Here is a 21,186-nt window from a genome sequence, read left to right as displayed (position 1 = left end):
ACAGAAATGCAAAAGCAGAAATTTCCCTTTGAATTTGTGAGAATGCCGAAGAACAATTCGACAAAAGGAGCAAAAAAAAATACTTTTTCACCTCGTGTCTATTTTTTCACAAATTAAACCACATTGAACCACAAATTAAAACACACACAAACACACACACACACTCACACACACACTCACTCAGACACACAAACACAATTCCTGTTTCCTTTCACATCTTGATTCACAAATCAAGCGATTCAAAACACCGCAGATCAAAATGTATACACAGCTGCAGAAACGGGAGGCTTTTTGTTACTTCTTTTTTTTCATTAGTGTTTATTTCCATTAGCTTCTGGATACATATGTGATCCTGAATTAGGAATAAACTACTTTTTATAATCAAATCCTTCATCGGTCCCGATGTAGTGTGAGGTGTCGAGGTGCGTCGAAACTCCGTCTGCTTTAAATGCTATAGGGTTGATGTCTGGAAGAGAGTCTCTGATGAGCTAGTGAAGACTTACACACGGCGAATAAGAAAGAAACACACAAATGGTCTCTGAAAATGTAAAACAGTATCGCTCACGTCTCAGCTCTGGTGTATTGCTGAAGAAACCTAATTGACGTCTTTCTTCAGAAATGTCAAATCATCAGATGAATCGTTAGAGAAGGAGAAACGTTCCGAAATATTAAACCTGCAACATAATATATAATAAACCCAACATGACTATGCTCTTTATTACACTGTTATAATGTTATAATAAATCCTCACATGTTTGGGAGGAAGTTTTATGGCACTTTAATTCAAACCTGATCAATTTTTTTTTTTTATATTTATCGCAGAGTTCTCGTACTTATTATCCGATCTGACTTAAATGGTTTTTTATGGAAACCTCAGTGACTCATAAACGATGTCAACTTGTGTGAACACTAATGCGATCTGGTTTTTTTTTCCTGAAGTTAGATTAAAAAGAAAGCAATAAAAAGAGCTTTGGATTTAACGAATAGTAAGAACAGAATAGTAAATTTATTATATTTATTCTTTATGAATCGTGTGTGAACGCTGTGGTTTCGTGTTGTTGTGGTTTGAGCTTTGTATTTTTAAAAGTACAAAAAAAAAAAATACAGTCATTTGTTCCAGAACACAACATCAGATGGCTTTGGGTATCAGCTGATGCACCAGATTTCAGTTATCAGCTGATATCAAAAGCCATCTGATATTGAGTTCTTGAAAAAGGAAAGAAACGGATAGAAAGATATCGTGGCCTCATGCCGTCTCTGATTAGAGCAGATGATGATGATGGGGTGTCTGTGGAGTTTATCGTGCAGCTGCTGTAAGCCTGAGAAACTCTGATTCAGTGTTTCCGAAAGATCTGCTTTTAAGCACAATATGTTTCCTCGATCCAGGTGCATGGTTAAAAAATAAATAAATAAATAAATAAATAAAATAAAATAAAATAAAATAATAATAAAAAACTAATAGTGGTCTAATATTTATTTATTTATTTATTTATTTATTTTATTTAATTAATTTTTTTCCCAATTTTTCACTAAAATGAAAGGTAGCGTTGGAGTATCCCGAGACTCGAGGCCTATTTTCAGTTCTGTCTAAATCAAAAGCTGTGTTTTTTGAATCAGAGCTAATATTTGAGCTGTTAGTTAAAGTGGAGTATGTGCTGATACAAGGCTTATATATGAGACGTTCGTTCTGTAAAAGTGATGAATTTATCTGTGCTGTTTATTCCACCTTCCTGACGTTAGCTAGCTAAATTAATTATCAGTGTTTTCTATGTTTTTTTATCTTCAGTTCATTAAGAACTACAGCGTAAATGAGACGGAAACTGAAGTGGCAAGGCGGGCGAACTCTGCTGCCATCCTTAGCTGTGTCTGTTAAGTGCTACGAGGTCTCACTTCTTCCTTTTATGGTGCATGATGGGAGATCGCTTTTACTGCACTGTATTTGTTTTAGATTTATTTAGTACATAAGTAGGTGATTTGAGACACAGCAACAGTCTGTATATAAAACACTGGAATAGCATTAGTACTCTGAATAACATCGCAGTGTGTGTGTGTGTGTGTGTGTGTGTGTGTGTGTGTGTGTGTGTGTGTGTGTGTGTGTGTGTGTGCGTGTGTGTGTGTCTGTGTGTGCGTGTGTGGTGTTTGTGTGCATGCGTGCGTGTGTGTGTGTGCGTGTGTGTCTGTGTGTGTGTCTGTGTGTGCGTTTGCGTGTGGTGTGTGCGTGTGTGTGTGTGCGTGTTTCAAAAGAGACATCTTGAGCTCTACTTAAAGAAGGCACACCGACATGTAAGCCTGAGGCTGTGCATGGAAGTTGAAGAGCGTGCGCACGCACACACACACACACACACACACACACACACACACACACACACACACACACACAGATGTGAGTGTGCTAGCGACATGGGTTTTGAAGAGGAACACTTTAAAGATCGCGTTTGTAGCATTTGCTCATATCAGAGAGAAGCACTCTATCCTTTCATGTGCTCCTCTCTCTCTTTCTCTCTCTCTCTCTTTCTCTGTCTCTCTTTCTCTCTCTCTCTCTCTCTCTCTCTCTCATCTGTTCAGCCAGCCCTTTTATTATTTCTCTCTCCTCTCTTGCTCTCTCCCCCGATCTCTTTTTAATTAATTACAACCTGTGCCAGTGACAAAGTGAGTGAGCTTTATCTTCCCTGCCTCCACTCTCTCACTGTGTTCTGTAGAACTGAGACAGCGAACGAGAGAGAGAGAGAGAGAGAGAGAGAGAGAGAGCACGAGAGGGGAGAGAGTGAGAGGACATGCCACACGCCAGTGCCTTCCCCTTCTTCCACTTCCTTCCTTTCCTCCATACCATCGTTTTTTATTTCTTCTCCCTTCCCTCCCTGCGCCGACAACCCCGAGCAAGTGCTAGCAAGGGTCATATCTTTTTAATTATCTTTCCTGCCTTTGATTAATTATTCCGTCTGACAATAGCGTGTTTCTAATGCTTTTCACCTGCCTGCCTTGATTGACAGCGCCTCTGTCTGAGTCAAAGCAAACAGCTGCTGCCATGATTGCCTAGCAACCAGGAGGTGATGGATGAGACCCAAAGATGGATGGCCACAATAAATCATGTCTCCTGCTATAAAACTGTGAGAGAGAGAGAGAGAGAGAGAGAGAGAGAGAGAGAGAGAACGAGAACGAGGAACAAGGCAGGGACAGGAGGACAAGGAAAAGGGGGAAAAGAGCACGCGGAAACAAAACAACCCTGCTCTTACTTTTCCGAACACAAGTTTGGGTTCTCTCCCACATACCCCCTGCCTCCCCCCACCCCCATCCTCCGCCGTCTCAAGTACATCAAATTTCAGAAAGGTGAGATTTGAGCCGTTCTCTCTACCATCACATCAGTAGCCACTTCAGTAGAAACCGAGTCTGGCTAGTCTGCTGGTGTTAATACTGATTTTCCCACAGTGCCCCTTTAACCTTAAAGGGATAGGCCACCATTCCCACTGCTGAAACTCTTAGCTCACGTACGCTTCGCTTAGAAGAAGTTAACCTGTAGACCTTAAGCATTCTTGTACTGTAATGAAACTGAAAATCTGTAACAGAAGGTTAAGGTCACGTGTCAATAAATAAATAAATAAATAAATAAATAAATAGGTTTTCATTTTAGTGAGCGAAGGCAGGGACGAGGGGACGTCTGGCTAAAAAGAATCGCAAAATAAAGTCATTCCAACTAAAGTTATGCGGCGTTCATGAGCGATCGAGCTATAAGTATGCTGAGATGTTGATATTCATAACCATCAATTCTTTTATCCCTCAGAGGAACGATTGAACAAATTTAGTGCAAATAACTGAAGAATTCATGAAAATGTTCCACACAAAAACAACAACTGCCCTTAGGCTTTCATTATAAGTGAATTTCAAGTCAACAGGTTTATTTTTTTTTTTTTTTCTGTTCGTTTTATTCTCTGTACTGGGAAACGCATCAAAATTCCTGTATGTGGTAATCTCTCATATGCTACATGTCATACATAGAGATTAGGTTAAGAAACACTGGAGTATCTCTTTAAAGCCATTTCGAGTGTGTCATAGGGAAGCATTTGTCATATGCTGGGAATCTTTTAGATGCTGGGAACCAAGAACAACAATGGGTCCAAGAACACCCACAAGATCCCACAATGAGCTTGCAATGCATGACTCAACGCAAAACAATTAATCAGATGCTATGCAATACAATCAGGGTTGTAATACCTCATACATCTCCACCGCACAACAATGCAGAGACGCATCAACGTTAAGTGCTCCAGCGCTCCGCCGTATACCACGGGCTGAGATGAATGCAGTACACAGATGCGGGACAAATGTAAAACATCCACACCTATCCTCTGTGTGTGTGTTTGAGTGTGTGTGTGTGTGTGTGTGTGTGTGTTGTGGTATATGGACTGAATGCGATATAGGTTTAAACAGCAGCACTCTTGCCTCCCAGGTTCACGTGTCATTAGAGCATCAAGCGTGCCACAAATGTGTGTGTGTGTGTGTGTGTGTGTGTGTGTGTGTGTGTGTTTTAAAGGTCGACTTCATTTCCTCCTAATGAAGCCCAGCTGTTCTCGTTCCTTCCGCCGCCATGACGACAGTGGTCACTCCGTCCTGAGGGGCTGTCCAAAAAAATTAACGACCTCGACGAAAAAACGTGTCAGCGACGCAACTTAGGGGACAAAAAAAGCGAGGTTACCAAGGTTATGGAACTGTGGCTATGATAAACAAACTCACTTTGTGGTTTGTCCCCCCTTCCCACCCTCTTTTCCACTTTTATTTTAGCCCTTTTCAGGCAAAGGCACTTTTTTTTTTTTTTTTTTTTTTTTTTTTTGTGAGAGGCAGCGAGGGAGTAAGCGAGTGATTGTGGCTCCTCTGGTATCTAGTAACAAACAAGACGAGAGCTGTCCCCATCCATCAGAAGAAGCCTGCGTCCTGGCCTAGCAAAGCCGCCCCTACCCCCCCTCCTCACACGCATACACACACATGCACACACACACACACATTCATCCCGCCGCCCAGCCCTTCACACACACACACACAGCTCAGGTTACAGCTTTACACGGCCAGTCTAAATAATATTCAAAATGATGAATGACGTGGCCAGGCCTGTATCCATCATCCATCTCTTTTTTTTTAAGGAGCATCCATCTTCGGTAATGCTCCTTTGAATCATGGGAAAGCGAGAGAGCACCGATTCACTCGTGTAGGCCCCTCGAGAGAAGGCAGGAGGCAGCGAGAGAGAGCAGCGCAGGGAGTAAGAGAAGAGAAGGAGGGCACGGGGTGTCGGGTTTTGACTGATACGTGTCGTCTTGTTAGGGCGAACACGATGCACAAACACAAGTGAGATACAAGAATACACACAGCCGTCTTAAAGCAAACACACATATATACACACACACACACACTTGTTTGTCTTACTATCCTTCTGAGGACCTTGTCATTATTAAGGCAGCTAATTAATGGTATAGCGGCACCTTCATCTAATTCTGTCCCGAACATCTGGAAGCAAAAGTAAAACTTTTGGCTGTTTGAGTTTCTACACACACATGCACACACACACATACACACACAAACACTCATAAGTCTGGGGTTCACAAACAAGAACTGATTCTGATGAAATGCTTTTGAAGAACTAGATTAAAAACAGTTGTTTTTAGAAATGCTGCTAGAATTCAAAGTCTTGAATGAGGCAAAAACATGAGATCTGAGGTTACTCTGAGGTCTGTTACTCTGAGGTCTGTTACTCTGAGATCTGTTACTCTGAGATCTGTTACTCTGAGATCTGTTACTCTGAGATCTGTTACTCTGAGATCTGTTACTCTGAAGTCTGTTACTCTGAGATCTGTTACTCTGAGATCTGTTACTCTGAGATCTGTTACTCTGAGCTGTTACTCTGAGATCTGTGACTCTGAGATCTGTTACTCTGAGATCTGTTACTCTGAGGTCTGTTACTCTGAGCTGTTACTCTGAGATCTGTTACTCTGAGCTGTTACTCTGAGATCTGTTACTCTGAAATCTGTTACTCTGAGCTGTTACTCTGAGATCTGTTACTCTGAAGTCTGTTACTCTGAGATCTGTTACTCTGAAATCTGTTACTCTGAGCTGTTACTCTGAGATCAGTTACTCTGAGATCTGTTACTCTGAGATCTGTTACTCTGAGATCTGTTACTCTGAGATCTGTTACTCTGAGATCAGTTACTCTGAGATCTGTTACTCTGAGATCTGTTACTCTGAGATCTGTTACTCTGAGATCTGTTACTCTGAGATCTGTTACTCTGAGATCTGTTACTCCATCATGTTTCGATCAAACAATCAATGATGAACAAAGTGCACATTCACATGTACACACAACATGTACTCACTACATTTACACACTATATGTGCACACTACATACATGTACACACTACATGTACACACAACATGTACACTACATACACACACAACATGTACACACTACATACATGTACACACTACATGTACACACTATATGTTCACACTACATACATGTACACACTACAGGGACACACAACATGTACACACTATATGTTCACACTACATACATGTACACACTACATATACAACTACATGTACACACGACATGTACAAACTACATGTATACACAACATGTACACACTACATGTACAGTATACACAACATGTACACACTACATGTATACATAACATGTACACACTACATGTATACACAACATGTACACACGACATGCACACACTACATGTACACAGGATATGTACACACTACATGTACACACAACATGCACACACTACATGTACACACGGCATGTACACACTACATGTACACACGACATGTACACACTACATGTACACACAACATGCACACACTACATGTACACACAACATGCACACACAACATGTACACACGACATGCACACACTACATGTACACACAGCATGTACACACGGCATGTAGACACAACATGCACACACTACATGTACACACGGCATGTACACACTATATGTACACACAACATGCACACACTACATGTACACACGACATGCACACACTACATGTACACACGGCATGTACACACGGCATGTAGACACAACATGCACACACTACATGTACACACGGCATGTACACACGGCATGTAGACACAACATGCACACACTACATGTACACACGGCATGTACACACTACATGTACACACAACATGCACACACAACATGCACACACTACATGTACACACTATATGTACACACAACATGCACACACTACATGTACACACTACATGTACACACTACATGTACACACGACATTTACACACTACATGTACACACGACATGCACACACTACATGTACACGGCATGCACACACTACATGTACACACAACATGCACACACTACATGTACACACGACATGCACACACTACATGTACACACGACATGCACACACTACATGTACACACGGCATGTACACACTACATGTACACACGACATGCACACACTACATGTACACGGCATGCACACACTACATGTACACACAACATGCACACACTACATGTACACACGACATGCACACACTACATGTACACACGACATGTACACACGGCATGTACACACTACATGTACACACGACATGCACACACTACATGTACACACGACATGCACACACTACATGTACACACGGCATGTACACACTACATGTATACATTAAACATTCAAGCAACACATACACACAACATGTATACACAACATGTAAACACTACACATACACACAAAATGTACACACTACATGTACACACGACATGCACACACTACATGTACACACGACATGCACACACTACATGTACACACTACATGTACACATTAAACATTCAAGCAACACATACACACAACATGTATACACAACATCTAAACACTACACATACACACAAACTGTACACACTACATGTACACACTACACGTACACATTAAACATTTAAGCTACACAAACACACTAAACATATACACTGTATACACACTAAACATACACACTACACACACAATACACATTCACACTAAACATACCAACTACACACACAATACACATTCACACTAAACATACACACTACACACACAATACACATTCACACTAAACATACACACTACACACACAATACACATTCACACTAAACATACACACTACACACACAATACACATTCACACTAAACATACACACTACACACACAATACACATTCACACTAAACATACACACTACACACACAATACACATTCACACTGAACATACACACTACACACACAATACACATTCACACTAAACATACACACTACACACACAATACACATTCACACTAAACATACACACTACACACACAATACACATTCACACTAAACATACACACTACACACACAATACACATTCACACTAAACATACACACTACACACACAATACACATTCACACTAAACGTACACACTACACACACAATACACATTCACACTAAACATACACACTACACACACAATACACATTCACACTAAACATACACACTACACACACAATACACATTCACACTAAACATACACACTACACACACAATACACATTCACACTAAACATACACACTACACACACAATACACATTCACACTAAACATACACACTACACACACAATACACATTCACACTAAACATACACACTACACACACAATACACATTCACACTAAACATACACACTACACACACAATACACATTCACACTAAACATACACACTACACACACAATACACATTCACACTAAACATACACACTACACACACAATACACATTCACACTAAACATACACACTACACACACAATACACATTCACACTAAACATACACACTACACACACAATACACATTCACACTAAACATACACACTACACACACAATACACATTCACACTAAACATACACACTACACACACAATACACATTCACACTAAACATACACACTACACACACAATACACATTCACACTAAACATACACACTACACACACAATACACATTCACACTAAACATACACACTACACACACAATACACATTCACACTAAACATACACACTACACACACAATACACATTCACACTAAACATACACACTACACACACAATACACATTCACACTAAACGTACACACTACACACACAATACACATTCACACTAAACATACACACTACACACACAATACACATTCACACTAAACATACACACTACACACACAATACACATTCACACTAAACATACACACTACACACACAATACACATTCACACTAAACATACACACTACACACACAATACACATTCACACTAAAAATACACACTACACACACAATACACATTCCCACTAAAAATACACACTACACACACAATACACATTCACACTAAACATACACACTACACACACAATACACATTCACACTAAACGTACACACTATGTCTCCAGAAAGCGTTTATTTCAAGCAACAACTGATAACTGATAACTTTTACTGATAGGTGAAGAAACATACTGTATTCTCCTCAGGATAATAAACTCTGTTAAAATAAATACCTGATATGGACTGGAATGAACTTCTGACAGCTGGCTTTTAAAAGTCATGCACAAGCAGTATCTATTAAATATAAACCCACATCAACATTTAAAGTACCATCCTACACACACACACACACACACACACACACACAATTCCGTCATGATATTTTTTCCCATGTCACACACAGAGGTTAAGGGGAAAGTGGGAGGCCTGAGTGGCATTATTACTGGAACTACTGGATCCCGCCCTCCCTCAACTGCCCCCCCTTCAGAGGCGTGGAGGCTGTGACTCCTCTCTAAGGGGGAGACGGCCCCTAACACTAGGCTCCCTGGCAAAGGCCGGTTTGATAAATGACACACGTCATTCTGTCAGGAGAGAAGGGCGGCTCCGTGATGTATGACCGTACCGAGGAGCAGAGGAAATCGACTGTTTGGCATGGAGCGCCTCTCTCTTCTCTCTTTCTCTGTCTGTCTTTCTCTCTTTCTTTCTCTCACCCTCTCCCTGAGTCTCTTTCTTCTCACTTGTCGTAAAAGTCATATGTGGATAGAACGAACAAATGCTTTGTGTTTTTTGCGTTCTGACGCTGTCGCCTTCTCTCTCTCCTTTCTCTTATCTGGCTCATCATCCACCCTCCTGCTATATCTTTCTCCAAAAAAAAAAAAAAACAAGAAGAAAAAAGGAAAAGACATGATCTTAAGAAAAAAAAAAACTGGCAGCAAGAGTGTAGCTGTATCAATCAAAGTCGAATTTGGCAACAACGCGCCTACTATTTCAAATAAAAACTATGTAACGCAGACAAATGACCTTAACATGGGAGCGAAACCCGATCTCTTCGCCAGCCGAAACTCCCGACTCATCCCCTCTCTTCTAACTAAGGATCCACTCTCCTTTTTTTTTCCACCTCTTTTTTCTTCTCCTCCGTCTCTCTCTCTCTCTCTCTCTTTTCTTTTTTAACACACTGGCGGTGGGGGCCTGACATCTGCAGAGTGCATTTAAAGAAAAAAATGTGTCAGGGAAGCGTGATCCCCCTCGTGCCCCCGCCTCTCACGCTCCCTTTCATTAGCTCACTGGCAGGGTGGCACTTCTCAAGCTCATTACAGCCCGAGGATTTATGGTGCTGGAGCCAATGGCGAAGAAAAGGCATCTGTCAATAATTGCGGGGAGCAGCGCACACACACATCTCGAGAAGCTTTGAAATCTCATTAGGTATGCAGTTATCAGGCATAAAGATCAAAAACATTACTCAACTCCGACAGAATCCTACCAAGAAACATTAATTAGCAACAGGCCCGCGTTATAAAATAAAACAGACTTCCTCTCTCGTCCTCTCTCTACCCCCGTCTCTCTCGCTATATATCTTTCACTCTCGGCTTCTCACACCTGCCTGCCTCTGCCTAGGCGTGGAGAATGCTCAGCCACCCGCTGGCTGAAACACACAAACACGCAAATACGCACACACACACACACACACACACATACAATCGTATGTAAAATGACTCTCAGGACATGCAAACAGATACAGGAAGGAAACGGTGACATGACATCACACACAGGAAAGCATACATCATTAGCCATAAACCCTTTTGTAACACACACCTACAGGTTACAACGAATGCAAACGCACGCAGGCACAAAGCATGGACCCCCCACTAGAGTTAACAACAGCACCCCCTGCTTTCCCCCCTGTCCCCTTTCTTCCTCTCCACTCATTAAACTAAAAAAAAAAAACACACAACACAACACAACAGTAAGGAAGGGGGTTGGTAATTCCCAGCATCTGAGACTGATCAGGACATGAAGAGAGGAGAAAAAGAGCATATAGGCGTCGCTCTCTCTCTCCTTCTCTCTCTCTCTCTTGCTCGCTCGCCCTGCGTAGTGTGGAGAGAGAAGGAAGAGGCCTGTCAGGCTGGAGAAGGATGTCAGGGCCCAGGCTGGCCCTGATTACCAGGGCCCCTCTCTCCCTCTCCCTCTCAGCCCTGCCTTTCATCACCAGCACCGGCATCAAAAAGTGGCGGCACTCACTCACACACACACACACACACACACACACACACACACACACACACACACACACACAGAATGTAAGACTGATGGATGTCAGTTTCCAGGCAAAGAGTTGAACAGGAGGAGGGGTCTGGAACAAAGCCATGGGGATTTAATACACCAGAAATATCATCATATTGTGTTATATTGAAGAGATTATCATGGTGCAGAATGTGCAGTGCTTAAAATAGTATTTACCATGAAACAGAAGGTTGATGCATTTTTCATTTCTTTATTATTACAATAAAAAACTCAGGCTATGTTTTTGTGACAGTGTCGCAGGTATCGTCTCTTCTTCTACATCGCTGCTCGTTGCTAAAATGATCCTAATTCAAACCCGGACAAACGAATCTTCAACCTTTGCCAAAGTAAACGATGTCTCTGAAAAAAAAGTATTGTGATTTAATATTAAATCATATCATATCGCCCTCTTCTGAGTTTCAGGTCAGCTACTTGTTCCAGAAACCCAACAGAGTCGGTTAGTGTTAGGAAAGTCCACATGATACCTGTAATCTCCTGAAGAAGTGTATTGTGCGTGTTGTGTGATTTATCACAATATTGTGGTATTTTTGATCGTCCAGCTTTATTCCAGTAGTACCTTAGCAACCTACACTGACGTACACATATGTATACATATCCAAAATGTGCAAAATCTTTAAAAAAAAAAATAACAACAAAAAAAAAACCTCAGACCTGGAGTTATGCCCAAATGACACTCAAAACCAAGGTCCCCTGCTGTAAACCAACAACCAACCCTTTACTCCTCCAATCTCTCTCTCTCTCTCTCTCTCTCTCTCTCTCTCTCTCTCTCTCTCTCTCTCTCTCTCTCTCTCTCTCTGTCTCTCTTCGCCCAAATGTCCCCCCACCTCCATCCCCTCCTCTACATGACAACAACACAGACAGGGATTACTTCTACCCAGCCATATTTCACCAGAGCACACTGGGACTCTTACAGAGATTTAATCCCCCTACATAGCTGCCAGAGTCTGCACAATCCTACACGACCTGACACACACACACACACACACACACACACACACACAAAGGGTCACAGTATCGCTTTGGGAAGGGTGAAGAGAGCAGAACGGTGGAGAGAACGAAAAAGAGGAATACAGTCAGTGAGAGTTCAGGCCGATCGAATAGCAGCAGCGGCGCTCGTCGCCGACTCTACTGTACAGGCCGGTGTAAAAATAACTCTGGCCCAGAGCAAGAAACCCAGATCCCAGATCCCAGAAAGCCTTCTCATTTCCTGTTTCCTCCCAAACTTCCTTGCGGCAAAGCAGAAGACCCCACCCACTGTGGTCTACAGCGAATCATGCGGTGACAGAGGCGGTCCCTGTTCCGGCATGACTCTGAAAGAAGTCTCTACGCGGTCTCATCGACTATTAAATGTCTGAAATATATATATATTGAACATTTAAGATGCAGAGGTACGAGCGCTAGAGCTTCATACGCAACATCGGTTGCGTGTTTTTACTTCCTAAGCACGTGCTGACATTTTCAATTATTATTTCCTAATAATCTGCTGTGATGTTTCACACATGGCTTTAGTTACAGGAGGAAAAAAAAATGTCAGACCTTCAATTACTGTGGCTTTCATCAACACTTTTATTAACACTGACCATAACTGCTGTTACTTCCAGAAAACGTAGCCAAGGACTTTCGTTGTGTCTAATTTTCCTTGTTAAATGATTAAATGTTGCAAAACTCTGGTCTCTGAATGCAACATAACCAGATCACTAAAAACAGAAGTCTAATATCATTTAAATGCACCACGTTACTAATTATATACAAAAACAATAATTAATATACAGTAGTAAAGTACATGTGCGCATGTGTATCGATAAACTCTATATATATAATATCGCAAATTATCCAAAAAGGCCAAATGAATATTTATATCATAACAATTTATCTAAAACACCCTTTGCTTGTTTGACTGGCGAATCATTTTTAGTCTCACTCAAATTCAGTTTGTACAGTATTTCTTTAGCAATATTCCATATTATATTTTCTCTTTCTGCTGTTAGTAAAGGACAGCGAATATGAAATATAACCGAACCGCTGCCCATCCAACCATCCACCGAGTGTGTGTGTGTGTGTGTGTGTGTGTGTGTGTGTGTGTGTGTGTGTGTGTGTTTTTCTTTCTATTTTTTATTCTTAACAAGATAAATGGATTCATACTAAACCAGACACAAAATCAAAGTGGGACGCATCATCAACCCTAAAACAGCATGCAAAATCCCCTACAGTCAATATGCTAAGCGCATGAAAAATGCCCTTTCCATTCCAAGCAGCATGACATTCCTAAATATGCCTTTTTTTGTGTGATTTTCAACATCTCTGAATATTACAGATGATATTGCTAGTTTTTCAGGAAATAACAAATGAAGAAATCTGAATGTTGAGACATATTTCTGTGTATGAGAGAAATAGAGAGAGAGAGAGAGAGAGAGAGAGAGAGAGAGAGAGAGGATGACACTTTGGCGTCACATGGCACTGCCCTCCCTGCACTCTCACTAACCCTGCTGCAGTCGCAATTCATCGTCATCTCTTCACAAAACAATCTTTAGGGAAGAGAGGATGGGGATAGAGTACAGACAGAGAGAGAGTGTGTGTGTTGAGGGAGGAAGAGAGAGGGGGGAAAAAATGAGGGTAGGATGCAGCCTTGTGAGCCAATTTAAGAAATAACTGCTGATGCATCAGCTATTGACTGTTTCAGTGCTCGTGATAACGCTCAAGGCGAAACTGTGAGGAAAATGACAGCATCAACCGCCTGCAATAAACTGCAGCCCGTGAGACCAAGGCAGTCCTAATTGACAGCTGTCAAGCTAATGGGAGCCATGACGGAAGGTTCTGGAAAAAAAAAATCTGTTTATCAACCATCAGCCCTGGTGTGGATCCACGGGGAGGAGAACTTACCGTGCTCTCTGCCTTTTCTTTCTATCTCTATCTCTCTCTCTTTCGCTCTCTCTCCCTCCCTCTGGCTGGCTGCTATTCAGAACTCGCATCCCCTTCCCTGATTTCTTTCTTTTCTCCATTCTTTTTTGTTCATTCTCTCTCCTCTGCTTTAACCCCTGTGATTGTCGGCCGGTGTTTGCGGTGTAAAAAGCAGAGGACGGCCATAACTAATCATAGTGTCAGTTGGCTGCCTGGGAGCGCAGGGTTTGGGCTGGAGCAATGTGAGGTCCTATAATCCACACTTACACACACTTACACACACACACAGACACCCAGCCAGCGCCAACTGTCCACCGGCAAGAACAAGGCAGTGAACAGAGGAGATGGGCCAATTTCACAGCATAAAACCACAACGCAGCCTTTTCCTTTTCCTGTTAAATGATTGCTTACCAAATCTTCACCAAAAATCTACCTCCATACCGCAGATCATCATTTTTATCATCGCTGTACACCATTTTCTGCCCTATTGATCATTATGTATCATATATATATATATATATATATATAAACAGACCTCAAGACCGACCCTTCCTTTAGAAATCATTTACATAGAAATAACATGATGAATATATAAAAATAATCAAAATTACCAAAGCAACTCTTAAAAAAATAATAATAATAAAATAAAATAAAAAAAAGAGTTCCTTTATAATTTGGAGGACTAATTCGAGGTAATTCGGAGACTTGTGTTTACGCCATCGTTTTCCCTTTCCTTAATAATGCATATGATTATCAGGAATCAGCGCTAGCTCTTAATAAGGATAATTAGCATAATTAAGAGAGCATGTTTCATTATACTTTGAGTAATTAAGTTAAAATTGAAAAAAAAATAAAAAAATTATAATAATAAAGTAAATGCACTTGAAGAGTAAGTAGGAGAGTTCAGGTCTTCTCACAAATAAATTATAAATAAAAAAAACATTTTTTAAATCTACCGTGATAATAAATTGTACAAATAATAATACACATAGCCAGGAGATATATAAATCATTTATAGATCTCTCTCTGCTACTAATGTCTTTATGACATTATAAAGGTGTCATACGTGCTTTATGGCATGTACTACACCATGTACGATGGCGTGCTTATATGTGCGTGTGTGTGTGTGTGTGTAGTAAAAAAAGATCGATACTATATATGCAATATCCATTAATGTGTGTATGCGTGTGAGGACTTTCGTGCCAACTTATGTTACTCCGTATACTCGTGCAGAAGTAAGCCGAGGGGTTTCCTCTCTTCTCAGAACTCATACTGAGTTTGATTAATCCTCCTTTCTCGTCCGCAATCAATCAACCAGCCTCTAAAATCACAGAAATCAGCTCCTTTCGCTCTCTTCAATCCATCTCTGTTGCGTTCGCCACTGCATCCATCACGCATCCGGATATTTTTATGAATCATAGTTATCTGCATTGAACACAACGCTCAAGCTGCACTTTTCTTGACTGCCGTACGCTAAACCAACTTCGGATATCTTATAAAAGGTGGCATAATGACCAACGTCAACACACTCCGTCATCATGTATCACTCTGTCTCTATGCAGGTGTGTGTGTAAAGACCTGTTCGGCGTGTACTTCCCCCTACTTTTCGAGCGCACCTAATGCAAACTGAGACAGACAAGGGCGAGCGAAAGAAAGGTCTGATGTTCTCCCAGGCTCCCCAAAACAATTGATATGTTTGGTCTGGCGAAGCTTTGAAGCCTGTGAACAAAAAAACACGGTGTACATGCTATTGTCTGCTCCTGAATGGAGGAGGGCATTGTGGGAGGAGGAGGGAAAAAAAATCACTCTGGCTAGACAGAGAGCACAGTGTGTGAGAGTGTGTTAGGACAAAAAAAAAGGAGGCCCGAGATTAAAAGAAACGGAGAGAATGTCATAGGACACCGTGTTACAAATATAGGATATAAAAGTATGCACAGCACCACAACACCTTTCCTGGTTTAAACAAGACTTGCTGTTTGTTTTTTTTTTGTTGTTCTTGGTCTGACCATTCAGAGCAGCCTGTTCCAACCAGCCAACGTGATTACGCAGGTACTTGGGCCCATTTGTCACCTGCAGCAGCAAATTGAGTTAGTGCATGGACTAAAGGCATGGAGGACTGTGTAATATCAACTTGATTACATCAAACTAGCTGCAAACCTAATTGGGCTGGATGACAGTGTGCGGAGCTTGTCATCTCCAATCATTAGGCCTGTCAGGAATCCATCAGCTTTACAGCTAATTAGGTGAACACTAATGAAGCTGGCAAAACAACTTTTCTTTTTCTACGGCTGAGCAGGTCTTCGCGACTTAAAAGAGGGAACGAGGGAGGGTGAGAGCGAGAGAAAGAGAGAAACGAAGAGAAAAACGAGCGAGGGGCAAAACGTTCTCATGCAAAGCTCAAGGTTGCAGGGGAATGGATTTCCCAAAGTTCCTAATCAAGGCCCATCATCTGCCATCTTTCCTTTGCTCTTTCCATCACGGCGGTGCAATCAATTTGTCATCACTCTTTGTATGCCACGGCACAGTCGTCAACCTTATAACTTGCAGCTGTGAGGGCTGCTGGGAGGCAGAGATTGAGGGAGAGTGAGAAAGAGAGAAAGAGGAGGGGCTTGAGGTGTGTGTGTGTGTGCGAGTGTGTGTGTTAGAGTTAAAAAAAATCACAGGAAGCTGCCTTGTCTGGAGAAAAAAAAATGCTCAGACTGCTCGCGTATTTGTCTTCATCCGCTCATCAAAGGCATAAATGCCTGAATCTTTTTTCCCCCTCTCACCCCTGTGAAATGAGAAGCCATTCAGTCATCCTTCATTCTCGTCCTCCCTCCTTCCACCTCTTTAGTGTGTCCATTAGGCAAAAGCATTTTGATAGAGTAAAACTCAGGCCTAACGTATGAGGGGGTTTGTGTGTGTGTATATAAGTGTGCGTGCACGCACGTGTGTGGGGTGGCGGGGGGTGCTTGAGGAACGGGGGTGGGTGGGGGGTAAAATGAGAGCACTCACTCTGCCAACTTCTGATTGACCATTAGAGCCATTGATGAATGTGCCTGTCAAAGAGGGAGACAATTAAATCAAATATGAAACAAAGTCGCTTTGACGGGTCCGACTGATGGAGCAAACCATTCTTCCATCTCCGGATTAGGCTATTAGTAACATTTTTCATACCGGCAGAGTGTGTGTGTGTGTGTGCGTGTGTTTGTGTGTGAGTGTGTGAGTGTGCACGTGTACGGCAGTGTTAATATGGTTTTATGTGCCCTTGCAGATTGTAATCATTTACAGTATGTTAGCATGGTGGTGTATTGATTGTTGGTGCGTTGCCATGTGTCGCTCTGTTCTACTTATTTAAAAAGGCTACCATTGTCATGTTCTGTCTTTAGCTATTAGAGAGCTCACTATGGAGTGTGTGTGTAAAACCTACTCGTTTACTCAAACACAAACCTTCACTACAGATCCTTGTTTTCAGGAACATTTTGTCCCCACAGCTCATAAACAATTACTACATCTTCGTTACTAGTCACTTTTTATAACTTTTGAGGGCGCCAAAGTGACGAAAACTGACAAATACAAAGCAACAGAATCCTTCACTTTCCTGTAAATGCTCAGGGAAAAAAAAAATAGCAAAATGCACTTATTCTTGAGGTTCTTGCGGCTGGCGTGGAACCGTCATCTCAACTTATCTAAGCATACGGATGAATATCGTGCACCTTTAATACACTAAATTGTATCGTGTCATAGTTTATGAAAAATTTAGTACCATTGCTTTTTTTTTTTTCCTGGACGACTATTCTACAAAATATCTTCCTATGTATCTGACCATAATGTATCTTAGGAGGAAAAACAAAACACCTGTTTGGGCCAAAGGAATGTAGTTTTGTTGAGCTAGAGCTAGAAAAGAAATTCTGGCCTTGTGGCCTGATGATGGTACACAGTGGGAGAAGGAGCAACTTCGAGACGCTTTAATGGGTTTTGTTAGCTGCGGACGTGACGTCACGGGGATTGGCGTTGCCATGGCGAGCGAGTTATTGATGTTTATCGGGAATGAATAGATCAAAGGCGAGGCACGTGACGGGCAATCAATCAGCCGTCAAAGTAAAAGCTGGCGACTGTCCAATAAAACCTGGATCTTCCTCGGCTACAAGATCACGTCTTATTTCCTTCAGAAAGCACAGAGTGTGCAAGAAAAGAAAAGAAGAAATAAACAAAGGCTATAATGTTTGTACTTGAGCATCAAAAGGAGTCCTGACAGTCAGCTGACACCCAGAAGCTCTTTTTATCCTCATAGATCTTTAATTCACGGTGTCGATATGAAAAAATAAATAAAGAAAGAAAAAAAGAGGATGGAGGGAGTGGGAAAAGAAGAGAAAGGACAGAAGCTTACTGGAAAGCTTACTGGAAAGCAAGCAACCCCCCCCCCCCCCTTCCTGTTCAAAGTAGCTGTTTCCCTATTAGGTTGGAAATCTGAGAAAATCACACAGCTCTGGAATAAATCACTAGTCTGGCCTATTTAGAAATGTCCGACAAGTTTGGAGAGAAAAAGAGATTATAAGGGAAAAATAAATTCTTTCATAGGCTGCAATTCATTTAGCTGTATTTTAATAGCCTATATAACAAACTCTAACAACTTATAATAATAATAATAATAATAATAATAATAATAATAATAATAATAATAATAATAATAATAATAAGGATGATGATGATGATGATGATGATGATAATGATGATAATAATAATCATAATAATAATAATATTCATAATCATAATTTTAAAAAAAGTTTAATGTCCCCATGTGAAAACGCCTCTGAAAAGGAAAAAAAGGAAAGGAAAAAAGAAACTTTTCTCTGCCTCTGTAGTCGCCCTCAGTGCACGCGCGTGTCGCACAGCCCACGCGTTTGACGCACACACTCGGAGCTTAAAGTGAGATAATCGCAGCGCTCTGTACCGAAACACGGGGATAAATGAAGTAAGGACTGTACCTGCCGAGCGCCGGGGCGCCTGCTGTTTCCTCCTCGGCATGGTGGAGTACTGGGTTGTGGTCTGTGCGTGTGTGAAAGAAAGAGAGTGTGTGTTTGTCGAAGGGTCTTTCTGCAGAGTTTGAGTCCGGAGCTGCTGCTCGTGTCGCTCCGAGCTGCGCTTCCCTTCACGCGGCTCCCGCGGCGCCTTTCACCCTTTTCACCACACTGGCATTGGAGGCTTTCAGAGCCCAAATATGTTAAGACGAAGAAACGAGGTGCAGACGTGAAGCAGAAGAAGCTGAAAAGCCGATCGCGTTTTCCTTCTCTCGCCCTCGCTTTCTGTCTCAAGCAGTGCGCTGTGAGAGGGAAGAAGGGAAAAAACCGCTCTGAGGCTCGCTGCGTTTCTCACTCAGTCCGCGCTGGCAGCCGCAACAGGCGAGCTTAAGGGAGAAAAAACACGAAAATGATCGCGTCACTCAAAAGTCCTGCAAAAGCAAGGGGGGGCAAACATCAAGCACTGTCACATTAACTCCTTCCACCTCGGATGGTTTAGCTACAGCGCCTGTCAGGAGGCTACAGGCATATGTCTGTCTTCCTCTGTGTCTCTCTCTGTCTCTACTGCAGTCACACAATGCACAATAGCGATAAAACACCCGTACACAAGCACTGATCGGACCAGCCAAACGTTTACACATGCATATTGTCAAAAAAAAAAAACCAACAACAACAAAAAATCAACCAAAATTTGAAACAGAGCGAACGTGCTGCTGCTGCACGAGCGTAAAATCCCCGTGCCGGTGCGCGCGCACGAGGACACGTCCGTCCGACTGATCAACAAACGTGTTAAACGTGAAACGTACTTACTCGCTCGCTTGATCGACTGCGTTATCCATATCCTGCGGGGTTCAGAGGAAAAAGCGCACTGGGTTTTAGGGTCAGTGTCTCATTCCGCCAAAAATAAACAAAAAAAATCCCCAAAGACTCCAAAAGACTCCTTTAAACGTCCATCTTTATTTCTCTCTACACGCAAAACGGACTTTTTTGTTTGTTTTTGTTTGTTTGTTTGTTTGTTTGTTTTTAACACAGACAAATCAGGGATGAAGGAAGAGAGAGACGGACGGACTTTGTGTCCCTCCCGCGCCGATGCCTGCTTGCTTAATTTTGTCCGAGCGCCTCCAAAATCCGCGGTGAGCGAGCAGGGATCGATGAGATCGGCGTTTGATTGGATGTCTCTGGCTGTAATCAGGAGGAGGGGGACGGACCCGCGCCGGTGCTGCGCGCGCACTGAGCACCAAGCTGCTGCCAAAAAACACTTTCTTGGCCGATAATCTCACTTTTTTTTCCTGCTTCTTTGTGTCGCAGGTATTTAAAAACAGCAACAAGCCGAATCAGTCGCGACTTTTCCCCTTAACGCTCCGAGACTATTTTTTTCCCCTTTTAAAGTCTGATTAAACAAAACAGATTTTTTTTTGCACAGACAGGAAAAGAAGCTTTGATTTTTATTATCAATTTTTTTTAGAACGGTAAGAAAAATTCTCCAGATCTGATCAAGATACGCGTGTGTATAAATGTTGCGCATTAAACGGATAGATGTGTTTTTGGCAGGAGAGAATGTTCTGCAAGAGAAAGTGAAGGGTTTCAGTGTGAGCTCTTGTAGAAGTGGATAAATAAGTTTGTCCGTTTTCAGCTTGTCTTTCAGATCAGAGCGA

General features: G+C 41.9%; 1 protein-coding gene and 1 long non-coding RNA gene across 3 annotated transcripts in view; one reads left to right on the top strand and one right to left on the bottom strand.

Moving 5' to 3' along the window:
* Positions 1-20,824, bottom strand: part of tshz3b (teashirt zinc finger homeobox 3b) — a 43,280-nt gene extending 22,456 nt beyond the window's left edge. The window contains exons 1-2 of the mRNA XM_060859002.1: positions 20,342-20,824; positions 19,499-19,917 (exon numbers count right to left, since the gene is read on the bottom strand). Of these exons, the coding sequence (XP_060714985.1) occupies positions 19,499-19,538 (40 nt within the window). The 5' untranslated portion in view covers positions 19,539-19,917; positions 20,342-20,824. The remainder of the gene's footprint in view (positions 1-19,498; positions 19,918-20,341) is intronic.
* Positions 20,752-21,186, top strand: part of LOC132838594 (uncharacterized) — a 20,882-nt gene continuing 20,447 nt past the window's right edge. Inside the window, exons 1-2 of one of the 2 annotated variants that reach the window (XR_009647655.1) lie at positions 20,752-21,000; positions 21,165-21,186. The exon at positions 21,165-21,186 is cut by the window's right edge and continues 68 nt beyond it. This is a non-coding gene — a long non-coding RNA (uncharacterized LOC132838594). The other variant, XR_009647654.1, reaches the window with a different exon arrangement.

Source organism: Tachysurus vachellii, chromosome 23 (assembly GCF_030014155.1).
Source record: "Tachysurus vachellii isolate PV-2020 chromosome 23, HZAU_Pvac_v1, whole genome shotgun sequence".
Lineage (NCBI taxonomy): Eukaryota > Metazoa > Chordata > Actinopteri > Siluriformes > Bagridae > Tachysurus > Tachysurus vachellii.
Note: the sequence above shows the minus strand (reverse complement) of the source record. Positions and strands in the feature narration are given on the sequence as shown.